Here is a 22,680-nt window from a genome sequence, read left to right as displayed (position 1 = left end):
GTTACCATTGTCTGCAACAGTTCAAGCTAAGCACCTGGCAGTACTATGCCAAGAAGTTCCACTGTCTTGCAAAGCAAACGCTTTCGTAAGTTTGTGCCAGGCTCCGGCTGAGAGACTCCTTGCTTGAGGAGATCCTATTAAGTCTTGTGCCCGGCTATAGCCGTGATCCTAACCAAAGACTTCATAATGTAGGTGGACTGTAGAGCCTTACATGACCGTTATTGTATATGTGATCATAGTAGTATATATTCTTGGGCACTATTTTTGCACTCAAATGTCCGGTAAATTTAACCTGACCATCTCAAGTATTTTGCTGTTGGTATGAAACCTTTGTGTCTTCAAGCAAATAAAAGTTCTGGTTATATCAAATGTAGACAGGTAAATTGTTTGCTGTACAGAAGTACAAAATTGTATAGAGCTGTTATAGTGATTATACTTTGGTGCTGTCCCGGCTCCACTGGGAGAAACGAGAGAACCACCTTTCCACTAATGCCAACTACCAATTAGATATCAAGACTGACTTCATTCATCTATAAATTTAGTACACCTAAAAACTTTATTAGTGTACACATAAGTTTAGTACACACAAAATCTAATTAGTGTATATCTACAAGTTTAGTACACCTAAATCACTAAGTTCACGTACCTATCTCACAAACACACAATTAAAGGTATGTTAGGGACTGTAACCTGTCTTATGCCAGTCCACATATGTTATGTTATGCACTAAATGTCATGCAACTAATGCTATTTCTCCTTGTCTTTGCGTGTCCAGGGTACTTTTGTGACCAGAAGGTATTCCTGTAGCTAACTAAATGCACGTGCACGCACCAAAGTAAGGTAACAGAATGTGTAAATGTTATCTAGAATAAAGTGTTCTAAGGGTAAGTGTGCATTACCGATAGACCCTAGCAGCCAAGGCATTGGGCAGAAAGCCTCAGGCAACCGAATCCGCAACCAGTGTATAACAGCAGAAATAACAAGTGGTACAATATTAATAGTCTATCAACAAGAAAAAGTAACCATGAGGTAATGTTACGTATGTATAAGCATTGCGTTCACCATACATACCTTAAATAGCAATAAACTGTCAGTCATAGTCAAGTGTCACTAGAATGTAAGTCATAATTAAATGTCAATAAAAATGTCAGACATAGTCAAATGTGATAATTACTCTTAGGCTATGCTTAGTCATTAGAGATGTATAATAAAATAGATATGCCTATTAGGGATCGACCGATATCGTTTTTTTGGGGCCGATACCGATAATCGGTGCAGGTTAGGGCCGATAGCCAATAACTTATACCGATATTCCGGTATAAGTTATCGGCTATTTAACCCCCTGCGACACCGCTGCAGATCATTGATTTAAAGCGGGCGCTTTAAATCAATGATCTGCAGTGGCTTTTGCGGGGCCATAGGCCGCCGCCGCCACCCGCTTCTCTCCCCCTACCTGTCAGGGTGGTCCGGGCCATCCATCCATCGTTCCTGTAGTGTCCGGGGGCGTTCCGGGTGAAGAGTGAACCGGTCTGGGCTGTCCTTCTTCTCCGGCGGTCATCTTCTCCACTCCGGGCAGGCTCCGGCCTAGTACGCTGCATAGACGCCGCTGCGCAGTGACGCCCGTGCGCAGCGACGCACCTGACGTCACGGCGTAGCGGCGTCTATGCAGCGTACTAGGCCAGAGCCTGCCCGGAGTGGAGAAGATGACCACCGGAGAAGAAGGACAGCCCGGACCGGTTCACTCTTCACCCGGAACGCCCCTGGACACTACAGGAAGGATGGATGGCCCGGACCACCCCCATTACGGGTAAGTTAAATTTTTTCGGAGGGTGGGGGAGGGGCCCGACCGGTATACCGCCCAGCATCACGGTGGGGGTGCGACGCGGTGCGGCGGGTCGGGGGGGGGGTGGCGTTCGCGATGCGGTGGAGGCAGTGCGGGGGGCGGGGCATTATCGGCTTATCGGCAAGGTAATTGCAGATACCGATAATGCCCAAAATCGTGATTATCGGCCGATAATATCGGCCATACCGATAATCGGTCGATCCCTAATGCCTATGCCAAAAGAAAAGAAAGGGTATTGATACAAAAAATAATGAAACGTTATTAAAGTTATGGTCATGTTATTGAGGACTTCTAGGATTCAGTAAGTCTTAAAAAGTTGTCCCACATCATCCTGTTCCATCCTGTTCACAAAGTTACAGAGCATGTATGGACATTATCAAATGCACAGAGACTCTACATTTCTTCATTATTATTTTCTCGTTCATCAACCTGAAATTGAACGTTACAGAGCATGTATTGCTTCAGGACTGCATCTGGCCCGATGGCCACGTCGCTCCTCTCCCTAAGGGGACAGACGTAGAGGGCGACTTTCATTAAGTAAGGGGGTTTGTGGTGTCCAGGTACAGGATCTAGTCCTGTACCCTCCCTAAGTCCCCTCAGGAAGAGTCCCTTGAGTCCATAGGGCTCTTCTGCAGGGCTCACCCCTTGCTCACCCTTCACAGTCTTATCTGAATGCACTGTATATCTATATTGTGTACATATTGTTCTTGTGTATAAAGTTGTACAGTTTGTATAAAATGTATAAGACCTTTCTTGGTCATGTGACCTACTGTCATGTGCTATATCTAGAGTTCCAAGGGCACAGGAACCCCAGACATTAGCAACAATGGGCTTTAGTCCAGCCCCCTAGTATATAAGGGGCTGTAGTCTCTCAGTTAGCTCTCTTAGTTCCTGCTTCTCATCCTGTACACTAAAGCAGCATCAATTCCTGCACAATTGCATCTAAGCCAAAGCCTAAAGAAACGTAGCCACTTCTAAAACGTGAGTTACAATTCTCTCTATAAATCCAGTGACTACTACTAAGCTAAGCAATATATTAGAGGTCTGCCTAAATATCTCAATAATTACAAGTCCAAGCAAGCCTGCGAGGTATCCTGTGTCCCGGTTGCCTCTGAAGGAACTGCATAATTGTAAAGACTGTTCCCTAAGCATTTCAAGTAAAAGTTCCAGTTTATTCAGAATCCTTGCTGTGGACATTCCTTTATTACAAACCGTTTTTGGGTTAGTTGACGGCAGTTACCATGCCGGAATAACCACATCCTGGCGTCACGAACACTAGGGGTTAACAACATCTTGCCCCCAGGGTTAATACCACAAGACCCTGCTACATACTGCAACACGCCAGTCACCACATTAGGGACACCAGGTAGGTGAATGGAGGAAATCATGGCCGAGGCACATGGATGGTCCAAAAAATTTGACAGGATTCGGTCTCCTTGAAACACATTTTTGTACTTGTGGAATTCTTGGTGCTCCTCCATTAAATGCTCTTCCACTCTCAGGTCACTCGGTTTTTCTAGGCCAGCTATGGGTGAGTGGGCTAAATGTTTATAGGGTACCTAAAGTTTTTACAAACTCCTGACATGTTATAGTGACAGGTCAAATGTTTTGAACATAGTTGGGAATGTGGTGTCCATGTGCTGAGACTTCCACTGATTGCTGAAATGAATGGAGAGCAGGGCTCATCTGAGTCTGTGTCTATTTGTTTCTACTTGTCTCTGATTGGAGACTGGCATAAGCGATGTATGGGTTCACAGACCTGACTTTCTGTGAATCTGTACATTACTCAGATGGACACAGCACTCACCTATCCTCACGTTCTGGTATACTAGAGACTAGATGCTATGTACAGTATATGGTGGAGCTGAAGGTAAGGAAATTGTTAGGTACCAACTCAGGTATCAGGTATGCATCGGTTTCAGGAGGCAGTCTATTCCAGGAAAAGTCCAGCACAGATACTAAGTGAAGGTGAAGACCTTTTTCCCTAAGTAAAAGAATAACTACAGAAAATGACAATCGCATGTGACAATCAAATTTGACGAATCTGAATTTGTTAGGAATTTCAGGAATAATTTGCTTTGCAACGAATACGAATATCGCCGAGATTCTATCACACGAATCGCTTCATTAAACTCCATTTAGTGTGGTCCAGTTTCCAGGGCATCAAAAATGGTGGATCCACATGTGAGGACATGGGACAACGAACTCTGGGAAGGCGGCAAGGCGGGTAAGCAGGTTGACCCTGAATCACATGCAGCATGCAGCCTATCAGCAGACAGTCACCCCTGTGATGTCACAGCCCTATATAATCAGCAGCCATCTTGAGGCCAGTCACATCAGCGTTTTTCAGAGAGAGCGTTACACTGCATGGAAAGATGCAGTGTGTGCGTTGCACAGAAAAACTGCTTGACAGTAAGTGATTCACCTCAAGCCCAAATCACTGCATAAAAGCACTGACAGAGAAAGAGAGAAAGTACACTTTTGGGTGTAATACACAGTGACTCCACTGCTGCAGTGGGGTGTACAGCAACTCTAAAGCTTAAAGGGGCAAGTTAGGCAGAGCAGTAAAAACCATTGTCACCTGCTATTAGTGCACCTCCTAATAGTACTGTAGTGGGCTCTAATACACAGCGATTCTGTACTGCTGCAGTTGGGTGTACAACAACTGTAAAGCTAACAGGGGCCAATTAGGGTGATCAAGAAAAACCATAGTAACCTGATAACAGTGCCTAATTCAGGTTGCGTAGCGGAGCTTATTGTCCTCTCAAGTGTGGAACAGGTGGTAGCTTGCCCCGCAGCGGACCGCCAACTCAAAGCTCACCAGAATGGGTCCTCAAAAAAGGATTTTAAAACATTAAAATAAATTCACATTAAATTAAATGAAAATGACATTAAAAAAAAATCTCTTTAATCTCGGAATGAACCTAATTCGGAATGAACCTAATTTTTTCGGAAAATTCGGTGAATCGGTCGAATCAAATTTTTCAAAAATTCGCTCATGTCTAGTCCCTTCATCAAGAAAATACCCCTAAGCCCAACGGTATAAATTTGTTTAAAACAAAATAATTTAAATCTTATGGGAATTACTATATTTCTTAAGTAATTCATAACACCCTAAAGGATTATAAATAACTGAGGAGCAATTGTCCACAAGGCAGACCTATAATAGAAATCCAGGGACTGCTTTATGCTAACCGTCCTCCCTCCCTTATATTATTTATTACATTGTATACCAAGCACTATATTAAACACTTTGCTCATAATTTTTATGCAGGATGCACCTTTTATCTCAGCATATTAAAAGAACTTTTTTTTTCTGTTCAGTGATGAGGTTTGGACCATTTTTCTCCGTTTGCAATTGTTTTACAGGGTAAAATAGGAAAATTGATGTAGCTGAGAATGTTATTTACTTTGTAATAAAAAAAAGCAATCAGTGGAGTCAAAGACTCTGCTTCCTGTACAGAAAGTCGCTAAATTACTCTTTGCAGGGAATTTATCAAAAACTAGTTGTGTTAAATTGTATTGTAAGGAACAGGGCTGGGATTTCGTTGCAGATCTGTTTTCTTGAAGGATGTTCTTAGGACAGCATTTGTAAAGTTGTTTCATCTTTCTATATTTTTTAATTTCTTTTTTGATACCTCTATGTTAGACTTTTGGTGACAAACTGTCAATGCTATGACAGAAAGTTAAAGGGGATTGTCCACCATAAGGTGATTTTAGTACTTACCTGGCAGACAGTAATGGACATGCTTAGGAAGGATCTGCGCTTATCTTGGGGCTAAATGGCTATGTTGTGAGATTACAATAACACTGTGGCTATCTTTTTGTGAACTGGTATTTCCTGTTTGAGTTTTCTTCTTTTGACTACAAATCCCATAATTCTATTTTCCTCCCTTCCACACATCAGCCACCCCACCCATTGAAACATAAATGAGCTGCATCAATCAAAAGACCTGTGTTTTTCAATCAGGGTGCCTCCAGCTGTTGCATTAGTTGCAGATTGATCTCTCTCCCACCAAGCGATCGCTCCACTCATTGAAGCAGACAGGCTCCCTGTCATCAGCTGACTAGTGAGTCAGGTCTCGGCCGCATTGCAAGCTGGGAAAAATCTGAGACAACAGTAATTTTGTATGCTGATAAAAACAAAAATTGGAGTGAAAAACACAGAAGAATTGTGAGAAAACCATCACACACAGGTACAGACACTATATTATGAACTACACTAACTTTACAGCCCCTGTAGCATAGTCAAATAAAAAAAAATCCTGGAATACCCCTTTAAGTATACAATGATGCTGTGGCATAGCAATAGATACTAAACACAAAGTCCTAAGACAAAAAAAGAAAAACTCCAGCTCACCGGTAATTATGCAGTTTTCACATGGAAGGTGCGTTCAGGCAGGGAGCACGAGAGCACAGAGCCAAGCCATATTCTTGGTTAACATAGTCCAGATCCAAAGAGAAGGTAGGGAAGGGAGAGGGGGGAGGAGGACGGGGAAGCTCCAGCTCCACTTGGAAGTGAAAAAAATTCCTTTATTGACTTTCCATAAAATTAGAAAAAGGTAAAAAAGTGCAAAACAAAATCAAACGTGCATGGTGAGTTAAAATCTCAGGTCCACCGACGCGTTTCGGGCTGTCAAAAGCGTTTCGGGCTGTCATGCTTTGAGCTGCTTATATACACTGCCAACCTTATCAAAGGTCACATGATCCAAGGCCACATGACCCTACACATCTGATGCTTAATTCACCTTAAATCACTATAAGCCACATAGCACAGCTATAATGTAAACTTGTATATTGACCCTAAAAATGGATAGGCAACATGAGTATCAATAGATATATGCCAGATCATTTCTATAATTCATCCCTGCTGGAAATCTAGTTTCCAGCATGAGAATCCAATATGCCTCACGTTTAAGCAATAGGCGGGTCCAGTCTCCACCTCATTGAGGAGGGGAAACCCTTTCAATGCCGCATACTTCAATGGAGTCTGAATTGCCCTGGCAGACCTCTGCTATATGCTTAGACAGACCGGACATTGAGCGTGAGTTAAAAACCGCAATGTGTGCATTATGCATATGTTCATATATGTGTTTTTTCAACTTTCTAGTCGTGCAGCCTACATATTGTTTTTTGCAATCTCTGCATGTAGCCACATAAATGACATGTGTAGTATCACAGTTAAGGAATGTTTTAATGGGATATCTCTTGCCATTCGTAATGGAAGCAAAGGTATTAGATTTAGGGGCATACCGGCAGAGATTGCATCTATTCTTAGCACATTTAAAAAAAAAACTTTAAGGTGAATTAAGCATCAGATGTGTAGGGTCATGTGGCCTTGGATCATGTGACCTTTGATAAGGTTGCCAGTGTATATAAGCAGCTCGAAGCATGCAGATCATACACCAGGATTAAGGGCTTTTGACAGCCCGAAACGCGTCGGTGGACGTGAGATTTTAACTCACCATGCACGTTTGATTTTGTTTTGCACTTTTTTACCTTTTTTCTAATTTTATGGAAAGTCAATAAAGGAATAGCAATAGATAGGCTTTCTTTTAACCAGGCCAAAGTAAAGTGGCTTGTTGGGAATGGAGTACTGGTATACCAACACCCTGTACAACAAGAGTACAATCCTTAACCTCAGAGTGGTCAAAACAGTCACTGAGGGGGGAATATATCAAAAGTGGTGTAGGTTAATCAATTTTTCTACACCTTTATTTGTGTTATGGTAATGTGTGCATTCAACAAATTTTTTAACAGGTAGCATGGCATATGATGAATATGGTGCTACCACTTTGGATGGTTCCTTCTCTGTGGCTTTTAAACTTGATTGCCTTACTTCTCAGAGCTGATAACTGGCTGCTCTGTGCACTGAGGCTCTATGGCACGTCCCTAGCTCCCACAGCAGGATGATTGACAAACCTGGAGCCATCACAGAGCCCTGCTTGTCTTCCCACACTTCCTGTGTTTTGTCCAAGCAGAGACAGATAGGCAATAACTACAGGGACAAGACAATGTTTTGGACAGTGGGGGACTCCTAGTGGTATACAGTGTTTTCCACCCCAAAATATACCCATTTTTTAAGGTATATTACAAATGTACATACAGTATAATGTTATTATCTACATTATATAAAGCATTTTTGCAAATGACAGTACCCATTTAAGCCTTAGGTTGAGCATGTTTGATACTTGATATCATTTCACTGAAGTCATCAGTAAAGAGTCATTCTTCTTCTATATTGTTCCATATCTTTTATTTAAAAAAAAAACTACACTATGGCAAGGTGTTTGGATGTACCCAGGTAATGTATAGGAACAATGGAGGATATCCGGCTCCCAACAAGGTAAAATTCAAGGCTTTATTCCAAACATAGTTAAAATCCAAGTGTAACATAGCAAAAGAAGTATAAAAAATACAAATGAAGTGCACCAACGTGTTTCGACTTGTTAACAAGCATTAGTCATGGGCTAAGACTTGTTAACAAGTCGAAATGTGTTGTGCATTTCGTTTGTAATTTTTATACTTCTTTTGCTATGTTACACAAATTTTTATTTGACTATGCTACAGGGGCTGTAAAGTTAGTGCAGCTCATAATATAGTGTCTGTACCTGTGTGTGATGGTTTTCTCACAATTCTTATGTGATTTTCACCCCAATATTTAGTTTTACCAGCATACAAAATGACTGTTGTCTCAGATTTTTTCCAGGTTGCAATGCGGCCAAGACCTGACTCACTAGTCAGCTGATGACAGGAACCTGTCTGCTTCAATGGGTGGAGCGATCGCTTGGTGGGAAAGAGATCAATCTGCAACTAATGCAACAGTTGGAGGCACCCTGATTGAAAAACACAGGTCTTTTGAATGGATGCAGCTCATTTATGTTTCAAGGGGTGGGTGATGTGTGGGATGGAGTAAAATGGAGTTATGGGATTTGTAGGCAAAGAAGAAAACTCAAAAAGGAAATACCAGTTCATAAAAAGCTAGCCACAGTATTATGGTAATCTCACAACATAGCCATTTAGCCCCAAGACAAGTGCAGATCCTTCCTAAGCATGTCCATTACTGTCTGCCAGGCGCGTACTAAAATCACCTTATGGTGGATAACCCCTTTAAAGGAAGGTCGTGTGACCCAAGCCTCATGCATACTTTCATATCATCTATCCACCAATGGTGGCAGGACTGATAAACATTAACCCTTTAATCCAAGTATATGCATGTGTAGCAGTTTACCAGGTAATATTATACAGTGAACAAGTAAAGGATGTAGCTCTCTGGATATATTCTGCTACTATTTGACTTATAACTTAATAGCTGGCAGATGGGCGCCAGGGCACTGCACTTACAGGCCTAAGTACCATAAGGCCTAGGGTCCCTTCCACATGCAAACTGGGGCATATTTTCCTTTGCTAACTATAAGAAATATTACATATCCTTAGAAAAATCTGACATGATCTTATTCTGTTAACCTCTCCTTCTGGTTTATGTATTAAATCCGAACCGATCTCCCAAAACTAAAATAACATTTGCAACGTGATATACGGTACTTGTCACGCTAAGGTTTTCCTCAAGCAGTCCCCCGGCAGCCCTGGGTCATTCTGAGTGACAGATGACTGGAGACAACTCTGCACTTGTCCATATAGCACACAACTCTTGAGAGTCTTGGCAAGGTCATCCCCTGATTTGTTCTCATGTTCAAGGAAGATCGAGTCTGCTGAAACAGAGTAGGAACCTTTGCTACTTGGGGATTATTTTTAAACTCACCCGAATGGAGTGTTTAATAAATTATTCATTGGAGGGAAGGAAAAAAAGCACAGGCTGCAGCTGAAGTGCTGATGTCAGGAGGCAAGTGCAGTGTAGTATGGTGCAGTCAGAATAAGGAATGCCTGCCAGCCAGCTTCTTCCCAAGCCTCTGTCCTCACTATTTCACAGTGCACACACCAACACTCAGCCTGGGGGGTCAGGATGATGGCGCTTAATATTAAGGAACCCCTGCTCCTTCTCATTTTGCTTGGATGTATACAGAACACTGTTCAACTGAAGAAGCCGGTAAGATGTCCGTCCACATGCAGCTGCACCAAGGAATCAGTCATTTGTGTCGGTTCTTCCTGGATCCCAAAGACCATCCCCAGCGACATCAGCTCCTTGTAAGTGGAACGTCGGCTGCAGAAGTTGCATGAATGAGGAATGGTGTATCCTGACCAATTGCAAGAGCTTCTTTAAAGGAGAGCTCCACAGACCACTTTACCTGAGCACCAGGGGAAGGCTTATGGTCTAACATCTATGTGGTTATCAATCTATTAAAGATTGTTAATATTCAGAGTGATAATGATAAATGATGTGCATGCGGGATTAGCAATGCTTTCCAAAGATGTGCATGAGAGCAAGGGAGAGACTCCGAAGAGACAGGGATTCCAGATCGGGGTGACTAGTATATAGCTTACACTCTAAATGATACATTATGCTTTCCCTAGCACTAATGTGCTCGGTGGTTTTAAATGCTAAGATCCCATACGTGTCTTATTGTAAAATCTGAGGTATCTAAATATTTCTTAGAATAGACAAGTTAGCCCAATTTGTCAGTAAAGTATGAGACTGATTGTTTTTTATTGACAACTTGTAAAAGTTTTCTTCTTAATGTTTTATACTATGCACATTATCATGCTATCTTTTTATTAAACCAGTAGTTGATAAAATTATTTATTTAGCTAAAACAAGGTCTCAAAAACTGACATGCTTTTTAGATCTTTTTAGATCCTAACTCTTCTATGAGTCTGTTCTCACTTATGTTAGGAGGTTCTTCCACTCGGGGTACAGCAGGTCTGTTACTGTTAACAGCAAGAATACCTATTGGACCCCATTATATGCCAATAGGGTCCATCAGGAGCCATTATATATATATATGTATATGTTATGGTCATGGCACAGCGATTATACAAATGTGTACATAGCCATACACCTATACTTCCCAAGAAAGAGTTGTCACACATTTTTTCCCCTAACTTTTAATAGCAAATCTGTTTATTCTTTCATCCATTCTCTTTATTGCATCATAACTAATCCCATTTGCCTTCAAACGTGTAGGGGATAAGTGTCTGATCAAACACTGTATTTCAGTTTCTTTGACACTCTATAGACAATAATGGAGCTGCAGTCAAGTATTCATAGTCCTCTCCATTCAGAAGGGAGGATTTGACATAGTCAATGAGCTGCAGTAACCCATCATGGCCACTACACATTGTACAGAGCTATCTGCTTCTGGCTCGGTTTTTCTTTATAGGCCGGAGCAGTGGCTGTTGCACCCTTACTGATCAAATATTAATGGCCAATCCTGTGGACAGACCGTCAATATGTTTTCACTAAAAGACCCCTTTAACAACCAATGAGTAAAATAGCTATGCAGAACATATAGCTTCTATAAACAATAAATAGAATATTGAAAAGCATCTATGTCTGCATTTTAGATTTAGGACCCATGCAAATGGCAAACCCATAAGCATAGACCCTATGTGGAAACATTCACTTCCGTTTTTTTCCAAAGGATTGCCGCCAATCCATTTTTCAGAGCCTCAGCAAGGGAACCCATTTTGTGTTTCTTTGCATTTACCAGCAAATATGATTGACCAGCCAGCTTTCCATAGATGCCTTATTTACTGTGTGGTGTGCACAGGTAAAGTGATTGAGTTTGAGTTTTAATAATAAGCACCTTATGATTCTAGTAAAATACACAAAGTGAGCAATGTACCAATGCTGAACTTTAACGCTAGGCCTGTGTAGTGTTTATAGGCCTGCCAATATGCCAACACTGCCAGCATACATAGCATACTATATGTGAACATCCTGACTCAGCTTGCAAGTTGGCTTCATAACAAAATCTTCTCCTTTGAATAGGCATAATAAAAACACACAAACTGCATACCCTGCAACATTCTGAAATCAAAATAGGACACAATCCTCTCACCACAACAGACAGAAATGTATGCAGTTAGGTTATCACATACGCCTTCTTTAGTAAGCCCTCATTCGCCCTATAAAAATGCCATAATAATACAGCCAAGTGAGTCGGCCTTTGTGTCAGTTAATACTCTGATAAGTGTTATGTTCCGGCTACACATGCTGGCTGTGAGCACATAACCCCTGCTGACGGCGGGGCTGGGATTCACAGGACGCGCCCGCATGCGAATCCCAACCCGTCACTCACTTAGTGCTCCTTCGGCCTCCTCCTCTGCCTTTCTGCTCCGGCATGCGTGTCCCCTAGGGCGCGCGCCAGAGCTTGTAGATTTAAAGGGCCAGTATGCCCAATAATTAAGTGAACACCTGTGGCTCAGTTATAAGTTCCACCACCTCCCACACTTCCCTGCCAGATCTTTGTTGCACTAGTGCATGAGAGAAGGCATTCCTGAGAGTTGCCTTGCCGTGTTTCTGACCCTTAGTTCTGTGACCTGACCTTGCTCCTTTGCCGTCTGCCTACTGACCTCCTGCTATGTCCCTGACTACGCATCTGTGCCGCCTACCCTGACCATGAGTTGCCATATCCTACCTGTGCCTCGTATAACCTCAGCCGCCTGTGTGGTCAAGCCGTGCCAGGGGTAGCGATCTGGGTGCTGCCTGCCGCAGCACATCCGACATGAGCTCCAGATGCATGGAGCACTGTGCAACGAAGCCTCTACACCGCTTAGGATCACCGTCATACTTAGAGAATAGAGGTAGACATAGCTTGGAGCCAGAAGACGCTGCAGGAACAGGCGAAGACACTGGAGCTGTTACGCCGAGCGCTCCGGGTCCCCGTTCCTCCCCGGAGCGCTCGCCTCATCTTCGTTGTTGCAGCGCCCCGGTCAGATCCACTGACCGGGTGCGCTGCGGTCCCGCCTTCAGCCGGGGTGCGATTCGCGATGCGGATAGCGCCCGCTCGCGATGCGCACCCCGGTCCCCGTACCTGACTCGCTCTCCCTCGGTCCTGTCCCGGCGCGCGCGGCCCCGCTCCCTAGGGCGCGCGCGCGCCGGGTCTCTGCGATTTAAAGGGCCAGTGCACCAATGATGGTGCCTGGCCCAATCTTCCCAATTAGCTTAATTGGCTCCCACCTGTGCACTCCCTGGCCGGATCTTGTTGCCTTAGTGCCTAGTGAAAGCGTTCCCTTGTCTGTTCCTAGTCCGTGTTCCTGACCTCCTGCCGTTGCCCCTGACTACGATCCTTGCCGCCTGCCCCCGACCTTCTGCTACGTCCGACCTTGCTTCTGCCTACTCCCTTGTACCGCGCCTATCTTCAGCATCTTCAGCAGCCAGAGAGGTGAGCCGTTGCTAGTGGATACGACCTGGTCACTACCGCCGCAGCAAGACCATCCCGCTTTGCGGCGGGCTCTGGTGAAAACCTGTAGTGGCTTAGAACCGGTCCACTAGCACGGTCCTCGCCTTCCCTCTCTGGCACAGAGGATCCACTACCTGCCAGCCGGCATCGTGACAGTAGATCCGGCCCGAGCTTCTTCAGCCGAGATTGCCCTGCTGAACCTGGCCCAGGGTGTTTCTTCCGTTGGCGAGTACGCCATTCAGTTCCGTGCTCTTGCTTACGAGTTGTCCTGGAATAGTGAGGTTCTCTGCGCGACCTTTAAAAAAGGCCTATCCAGCAACATTAAAGATGTTCTGGCCGCACGAGAGACTCCTGCTGACCTACATGAACTCATTCATCTTGCCACTCGCATTGACATGCGTTCTTCCGGATGGCGTCTGGAGCTCCGCCTGGATATGGACTTTGTTCGCACGAAGCGTTTTTTCTCCCCGGCTCCTCTCTCCTCTGGTCCTCTGCAATCTGTTCCTGTGCTTCCCGCCGCGGAGGCTATGCAAGTTGACCGGTCTCGCTTGACACCTCAAGAGAGGACACGACGCCGCATGGAGAATCTCTGCCTGTACTATGCCGGTACCGAACACTTCCTGAAGGATTGTCCTATCCGTCCTCCCCGCCTGGAAAGACGTACGCTGACTCCGCACAAAGGTGACACAGTTCTTGATGTCAACTCTGCTTCTCCACGCCTTACTGTGCCTGTGCGGATATCTGCCTCTACCTTCTCCTTCTCTACTATGCTCTTCTTGGATTCCGGATCTGCAGGAAAAAATTTTTTGGCCTCTCTCATCAACAGGTTCTACGTTCCTGTGACCAGTCTCGCCAGACCCCTCTACATCTATTGTTTTTACAATAAAAGATTGGACTGTCTCGTACATTTCCACACAGAACCCCTCCTAATTTGCATTGGACCTCATCTCGGAAAAATTGAGTTTTTTTTCCTCAGGTTCTTTGGCCCCAAGAAGAGGGGGAGACCCAAGGGGGGGGGGTACTGTTACGCCGAGCGCTCCGGGTCCCCGTTCCTCCCCGGAGCGCTCGCCTCATCTTCGTTGTTGCAGCGCACCGGTCAGATCCACTGACCGGGTGCGCTGCGGTCCCGCCTTCAGCCGGGGTGCGATTCGCGATGCGGATAGCGCCCGCTCGCGATGCGCACCCCGGTCCCCGTACCTGACTCGCTCTCCCTCGGTCCTGTCCCGGCGCGCGCGGCCCCGCTCCCTAGGGCGCGTGCGCGCCGGGTCTCTGCGATTTAAAGGGCCAGTGCACCAATGATGGTGCCTGGCCCAATCTTCCCAATTAGCTTAATTGGCTCCCACCTGTGCACTCCCTGGCCGGATCTTGTTGCCTTAGTGCCTAGTGAAAGCGTTCCCTTGTCTGTTCCTAGTCCGTGTTCCTGACCTCCTGCCGTTGCCCCTGACTACGATCCTTGCCGCCTGCCCCCGACCTTCTGCTACGTCCGACCTTGCTTCTGCCTACTCCCTTGTACCGCGCCTATCTTCAGCATCTTCAGCAGCCAGAGAGGTGAGCCGTTGCTAGTGGATACGACCTGGTCACTACCGCCGCAGCAAGACCATCCCGCTTTGCGGCGGGCTCTGGTGAAAACCTGTAGTGGCTTAGAACCGGTCCACTAGCACGGTCCTCGCCTTCCCTCTCTGGCACAGAGGATCCACTACCTGCCAGCCGGCATCGTGACAGGAGCAGGCTACGGCTGCTGCTGCTGTTGCTGTTGCTGCATGGCTAGAAGTTGTTGCATCATAGCAGACAATTGTGTGAGTTGCTGCGCTTGTTGGGCTGATAGCTGAGATTGACATACCACAACGGAGGGAAGATCCGAGACGTCCGGCAGAGGTACCTCAGTGGGATCCATTGACGGATCTTACTCTGACACTCACGGTTCAGTAGACAGGAACACTTGTGGTAGTGGATCCGCTGGACCTGTGTGGAAGATGACACGGACCATACCAGGGAGTGGAGTCTAAGGTACCATTGGTTTTCACCAGAGCCCGCCAAAAAACATCCCGCGGCGGGCTCTGGCAATGGATCCCACTGAGGTACCTCTGCCGGACGTCTCGGATCTTCCCTCCGTTGTGGTATGTCAATCTCAGCTATCAGCCCAACAAGCGCAGCAACTCACACAATTGTCTGCTATGATGCAACAACTTCTAACCATGCAGCAACAGCAACAGCAGCAGCAGCCGTAGCCTGCTCCAGTGTCTTCGCCTGTTCCTGCAGCGTCTTCTGGCTCCAAGCTATGTCTACCTCTATTCTGTAAGTATGACGGTGATCCTAAGCGGTGTAGAGGCTTTGTTACACAGTGCTCCATGCATCTGGAGCTCATGTCGGACCAATTTCCTACAGAACGAGCTAAAGTGGCCTTTGTGGTCAGTCTGCTATCCCGAAAAGCCTTGGCCTGGGCTACTCCTCTTTGGGACCACGGTGACCTGGTTCCCTCAAACTTGACTATGTTTCTGTCTGAATTTAGCAGCGTCTTTAAGGAACCAGCATGTGCTTCTTCTGCATAGACAGCTCCACTTAATCTCTGCCAGGGGAATTCCTCCGTTGGTGACTACACAGTCCAATTCCGCACTCTAGCCTCCGAACTGGCATGGAATGATGAGGCCTTGTGTGCAACTTTCAAAAAAGGACTGTCCAGCAGGATAAAAGATGCTTTCGCTACACATGATCCTCCGGCTTTCTTGTCTGAACTTATCCACTTGGCTACACATATATATATATTTTTTTCAGTTTTACAATCTTTTTATTGTTTTTTTTAAAAACATAAACGTAACAGACATTTATAACATAGAGTTAAACAGTCATGACATCTCTTACATGGGGGGATCCGTCACATAATATAATATCCATGCATATTACAAGGATATTATTGCAAGATTATGCATATGCGACAATCAACCCTTCAATAGTAAGTTATGTAGAACAACAAGGAACTGTTGAGTCCAAGGTAGGACTAGAGTAAAAATGGAAAAATAGTAATCAAGACAAGTAAAGATAAAATAAAGGACTTGTGTGCAACTAGCACTGTTACTTTAAGTTTAATCGCTCTGTAGATCTCATTCTCGTGGGTACGCCCGAGTAGTCAGACTTCATCTTCTCCTTATAGGAATGTGTGGCTTCCATCATCTATACTATTTGTTGTTTAATTGTAACTATCTGTTGAACAGCATTTCACTGTGTCATGGAGGTTTGTAGAGAGTTAACCATGGTTCCCAAGATGAGGCATATTCTTCCCTTTTGCTTCTCTGACCCGCTAAAACAAGTTCATGGGTGTAGTGGATTAATAAAGTATTTATTAGTTCTCTAACGTGAGGAGAATCTTTGGAATTCCATTTGGATGCTAATATGGTTCTATACGTTAGGCATATGTGGGTTACTGGAGTTTGAATTATTTTTGGAAGATCTTCTATCCCCAGCAATAGCAGTAATAATTCATCTTTAATGTGAAAGCCTTGGGGGGCTAAACTTGATATCATATTTTTAACTTCTGTAATAAATTGGAAAATAATAGAGACAGGAAGAACTTCGTTTGGAGGGAGAACCTCCAAAAGGGTTTTATCCATAAACCCCCTTCTCCTGCCGGAGCAGGTTTCTTCTTTTTAGGGAAGAAGGATGACTCACTCGGCCCTTGTATTGACTACAGGGGTCTTAACAAAATCACAAAAAATCGTTATCCACTTCTTCTGATCTCTGAACTTTTTGACCGCCTCTTGGGAGCCAGGGTCTTCTCCAAGTTGGATTTGTGAGGAGCACATAACCTCATTTGTATCCGCCAGGGGATGAATGGAAAACAACCTTCAATACCCGTGATAGACATTTTGAGTATCTTGTGATGCCTTTCAGTCTCTGCAATGCTCCTGCCGTTTTCCAATTTGTCAATGATATCTTCTGAGATCTTCTCTACACCTGTGTTGTCATGTACTTGGATGACATCTTGATCTTCTCCACCAACTTAGAGGAGCATCGTACTCATGTTCGTCTGGTTCTTCAGCACCTTCGGAAGAATCACCTCTACACTAAACTGTTGAAATGCCTATTCGAGAAAACAAGTCTCTTGTTTCTTGGCTACAGTGTCTGTTATCGAGGCCTGCAGATGGATCCAGATAAATTGTCTGCAGTATTGGATTGGCCTCGACCTTCTGGCCTTCGGGCTGTTCAACGCTTTCTGGGATTTGCTAACTATTATGGTCAATTTATCCCACATTTCTCTTCCTTGGTTGCTCCGATTGTGGCTCTCACAAAAAAGGGCTCTAATCCTAAGTCTTGACCTCATGTGGCCGAACAGGCCTTCTCCCGTATAAAGTCTGCATTTGCTTCTGCTCTCATGCTTTCGAGACCTGATCCGGAGAGGTCCTTTGCTTTGGAGGTTGATGCCTCATCTGTTGTAGCCAGTGCCGTCCTTACCCAGAAAACGCCAAGGGCAAGACTGTAACTTGTGGGTTCTTTTCCAAGACCTTCTCTCCTGGTGAGAGGAATTACTCCATTGGAGATCGAGAACTCCTCACCATTTAGCTTGCTTTGGAGGAATGGCAACATTTATTGAAAGTATCATCTCATCTGGTCAGCATCTACTCCAACCATAGGAATCTTCTGTACCTACAGTTCACTCAGCGTTTGAACCACCGCCAGGCAAGGTGGTCTTTGTTCTTTTCAAGGTTCAACTTCTTCTTTCACTTCCATCCAGCTGACAAGAACATTAGGGCTGATGCTCTCTCCAGGTCCTCTGACATCATAGGTTTGGACTCCACGCCAAAGCATATTATTCCTCCTGATCACTTGATTTCTGCCACCCCTGCTGTTATTCAGCAAGTTCCTCCTGGAAAATCCTTTGTGCCTGCCAGATTGAGACGCAAGGTACTGAATTGGGGTCAATCTTTCTTGACGGCTGGTCATCCTGGAGTACGTAAGACTCAACTTCTAATCTCTTGGCACTAATGGTGGCCACACCTTGAATGTGATGTTTCTGATTTTGTCCCTTCCTGTGATCCTCGGCAGAGACCTGCTGGACTTTTACAGCCTTTACCCATTCCGGAGACTCCTTGGTCCCACATCGCTATGGATTTTATCACCGATCTGCCACCATCTCGTAATAACACCGTCATCTGGGTCGTGGTGGATTGGTTTTCCAAGATGGCTCATTTCATCCTTCTACCTGGTCTTCCATCTGCCCCACAGCTGGCAAAGTACTTCCTGCTACATATCTTTTGTCATCATGGTCTTCCACAGCATATCGTTTTGGATCGTGGAGTGCAGTTTGTTTCTAAGTTCTGGGAAGTTCTTTGTACCTGTCTTGATATCAATTTAGACTTCTCCTTTTCCTGCCACCCTCAGTCCAACGGACAGGTGGAGAGGGTTAATCAAATCCTAGAGACTCATCTTCATCATTTTGTTTCAGCTCGCAAAGATGATTGGGTCTACCTTCTCCCTTGGGCTGAATTCTCATATAATTATAAGAATTCCTAGTCCACAAGGTTATCTCACTTCTTTGTTGTCTACGGGCTCCATCTCCGTTCTCCTCTTCCACTACCAGTCTCCTCCAGTGTGCTAGCTGTTGATGAGCTGGTCCAAGACTTCTCTACCATCTGGCAACAAACTCGACAGTCAGTATCTCAAGCTTCCTCTCGCATGAAGGTGCAGGCTGATAAGAGCAGAAGACCTCCTTCTTCCTTCTCTCCTGGTGACATGGTTTGGCTTTCATTCAAATACTTTCGCTTCAAGGTTCCTTGCTACAAGCTTGGTCCTCGCTACCTTGGTCCCTTCCAGGTTTTGCAAAAAATTTATCCAGTCTCCTCCAAACTCCATCTGTCTGCTACGTTGCGTATTCCCAATTCCTTCCACATCTCTCTCCTCAAGCCTCTTGTCATAAACCAGTTTTCTCAAAGGAATCTTGTCCCCATGCCAGTCTCCGGCTCTTCTGATATCTACAAGGTTATAGAGATTCTTGCCAAAAAAACCATGAGAGGTTAAAAAAAATTGTGGTGGACTGGGAGGGTTTCGGTACTGAGGAGAGATCTTGGGATCTCAAGAGTTTTCTGAACCGCAAAAGGAGGGGGAGACCAAAGGGAGGGTACTGTTCTGTTCCGTGCTCCGGCCGCACATGCTGGCCATGAGCGCATGGCCTCGCTAATCCCTGCTGCCGGCAGAGCTGGGATTCACATTGTAGGATGCGAATCCCAGCCTGTCACTCACCTAGTGCTCCTTCTGCCTCCTCCTCTGCCTCTCTGCTCCGGCGCATGTGTCCCCATCTCCTAGGGCGCGCACGTGCCGGAGCTCGGAGAATTAAAGGGCCAGTATGCCCAGTTATTAAGTGAACACCTGTGGCTCAGTTATAAGTTCCACCACCTCCCACACTTCCCTACCGGATCTTTGTTGCCCTAGTGCCTGAGAAAGCGTTCCTGAGAGTTACCTTGCCGTGTTTCTGACCCTTAGTTCTGTGACCTGACCTTGCTCCTTTGCCGCCTGCCTACTGACCTCCTGCTACGTCCCTGACTACGCATCTGTGCTGCCAGCCTTGACCTTCTGCTATCCTGACCACGAGTTGCCACATCCTACCTGTGCCTCGTATCACCTCGGCCGCCTGTGTGGTCCAGCTGTGCCAGGGGTAGCGACCTGGGTGCCACCTACGGCAGCAAGACCATCTCGCTTTGCGGTGGGCTCTGGTGAAAACCAGCGACCCCTTAGACTCTGCTCCCTGGTATGGTCCGTGTCATCTGCCACACAGGTCCAGCAGATCCACTACCACAAGTGTTCCTGTCTACTGAACCGTGAGCGTTACAATAAGTAGTTTATAGTGGTTTATAAGCTCCAGTTTGACATAAATGTCAAACAAAGAGTTAATATACATTTTCAGGAAGTATTACTTTACTGAGAGAGTAGTGGATGCATGGAATAGCCTTCCAGCTAAAGTGGTGGCTGTAAATACAATGAAGGAGTTTAAGCATGAATGGGATAGGTATAAGCATAGATGGGCGAAATGGTTCTCATCTTCCAACACATTCTATGTTTCTATGTCTGATAAGAGCCTTTGTTGGTGTCTTTATAATTTTTATTTAAATTACTTTTGTAGTCCTGGGGAGCTGATCAAAAGTTTTGATCGGTTGAGGTCTGAGTGTTAAGACCCCAACCGAATGCTACAAGGAGGTTGCTAAAAACCAAGTGCATTTTTTCCCTGCTCTATGCTATGTGACCGAGACAATCTCATAATGTAACTTTATGAGGCCATCTCAGGGGCGCGTGCAGAGTGGGGAGAAGCAACACTTAATTGCGCACTTCTCGCTTCTGGATACTAGTTCCAGCAATTGGTCAGCATCTAAACACCAAGTCCAGACCGTGCCCCTAGGACATGTCTAAAGTTTTGTGAAGCTCAGGTACCTATTAAGAGAATAATAATGCCCCCCCCCCCCCCCCCCAATCAAACTGCAAAATGACTTTAGATCTCAACTAAAACCTTAAATATAAACACTGGACCCAAAATCAAACCAAAAGTCTCCCATTCCTCACAAACACTGCTCTCATGGCCCTCCTGATCTAGACTGGTCACCCTCCCCCTCCAGCCACACACAGACTGGTCGCCCTGCCCCTCCAGCCACACACAAACTGGTCACCCTGCCCGTCCCTATGGCACACACAGTCTGGTCACCCACTGCACGACACCCTACTGCACATGGCTCTGCGTGTACATGAGGCCTAAAAGTAGCCAGATGGTTGTTTGCAGGACCACTGCCCCTCTACACAATATTTTTATACAGAGTCCAATATTAACGGAAAACTGTCAGCCTGTTCACCGACACTAAACCCAATACAATGAGTTATAGTGGGGGTGAACAGGAGTCAGACAATGGGTCACTTACTAAAATCTGTTCTGTAGGTCCAGAGATATGTCCCATATAAGATCCTCTTTATTCCCTGAATCGCGCACAGGAGGCATGGCCCCACGAGCTTAATTTACATATTCATGTTCTGTGTCTCCACGTTCTAGTGATTCCCGTCGCTGGTTATATGAACGCTCTGCTTTTTGCATAGGGCAGCGGGAGTCACTAGGTCACTAGGAATTCCTTATACACAGAGGGGGAGATATTTAAAAACTACTGTGTTCCAGCGATATTAATCACACCTTTTTTTTCTCTTTACATTTTTAAAGGTCTCTTTGTGCTGCTTTGAAAATATGAAAATATTGGAGAGTTCATTTTCAAACTTATGATTTTTTTTTTTCACGCCAAAATTGCAGTTTTTTTTCCTTTACGCCATCTTTATTTATTTAATTTTTTATGCCAAAATTGCCGAAATGTATAAGACATGTCCAAGGGATAAATGTGACTGCAGGTGCAGGGACCATGAAAAAAAAAAAAAATTTTATATATATATATATATATATATATGTATATATATTTTATTAACATTTTCCAATAGTGACTATTTTTCAATAATTGATTAAATAGCACTTTCCCCCCCAAAAAAAACACAAAAGAAAAAAAACTACAACCATTTCTGTGATTTCTACACTGGCAAAGAGCTGGTGTGAAATTTTTTATGTAAAATGGACTCTCACCCCATTGAAAATACTGTATTTATCGGCGTATAACACGCACTTTAAAGGCAAAATTTTTTAGCCTAAAGTCTACCTGCGTGATATACGCCGATAAGCCACTGTAGTTCAATGATTTAAAGCGGGCGCTTTAAATCATTGAACTGCAGCAGCTTTGCAGGTGCAGAGACTGCCAGCGCTGCCGGCTTCTCTGCCCCTGCCGGCCCTTCTCTCCCCCCTCGCTATCGGCGCCGCTGCCCGTTCTCTCCCCCTGACTATCAGTGCCGGCGCCCCATTGCCGGCGCCGATAGCCAGGGGGAGAGAAGCGGCGCCGGCAATGGGGCAGCGGCGCCGACAGCCAGGGGGAGAGAAGGGGCAGCGGCACCCATTGCCGGCGCCGCTGCCCCGTTGCCTCCCCCCATCCCCGGTTGCATAATTACCTGTTGCCGGGGTCGGGTCTGCGCTGCTTCAGGCCTCCGGTGTGCATCCCCTGCGTCGTTGCTATGCGCTGCACGGCGCGGCGCAAAGACGTCACTCGTCATTGCGCCGTGCCGTGCATAGCAACGACGCATGGGACGCACACCAGAGGCCTGAAGCAGCGCGGACTCGACCCCGGCAACAGGTAATTATGCAACCGGGGATGGGGGGAGGCAGCGGTGCCCCTTCTCTCCCCCTGGCTGTCCGCACCGCTGCCCCATTGCCAGCGCCGCTTCTCTCCCCCTGGCTATCAGCACTGGCAATGGGGCGCCGGCACCGATAGTCAGGGGAGAGAACGGGCAGCGGTGCCGATAGCCAGCGGGAGAGAAGCGGCGGCAGCAGGGCTCTAGACCCCAGGAAAGCAGGGGCAGAGAAGCGGGCAGCGACGGCCTCTCTCCCGCTGCCTTTCCTGGGGGTGTATCGGGGTATACACACACACTAGGGGCACAATGGTGCTATATTTTTCATATTTCATAATCAAATATAATGCG

The 22,680-nt window shown here is 45.6% G+C and overlaps 1 protein-coding gene across 2 annotated transcripts in view; it reads left to right on the top strand.

Moving 5' to 3' along the window:
* Window positions 1-9,503: 9,503 nt before the first annotated feature.
* LGI2 (leucine rich repeat LGI family member 2) overlaps window positions 9,504-22,680 on the top strand; it is a 45,908-nt gene continuing 32,731 nt past the window's right edge. The window contains exon 1 of one of the 2 annotated variants that reach the window (XM_056555801.1): window positions 9,504-9,988. In XM_056555801.1, the coding sequence (XP_056411776.1) occupies window positions 9,807-9,988 (182 nt within the window). In that variant the 5' untranslated portion in view covers window positions 9,504-9,806. The remainder of the gene's footprint in view (window positions 9,989-22,680) is intronic. The other variant, XM_056555793.1, reaches the window with a different exon arrangement.

This window comes from Hyla sarda, chromosome 1 (assembly GCF_029499605.1).
Source record: "Hyla sarda isolate aHylSar1 chromosome 1, aHylSar1.hap1, whole genome shotgun sequence".
Classification (NCBI taxonomy): domain Eukaryota; kingdom Metazoa; phylum Chordata; class Amphibia; order Anura; family Hylidae; genus Hyla; species Hyla sarda.
Note: the sequence above shows the minus strand (reverse complement) of the source record. Positions and strands in the feature narration are given on the sequence as shown.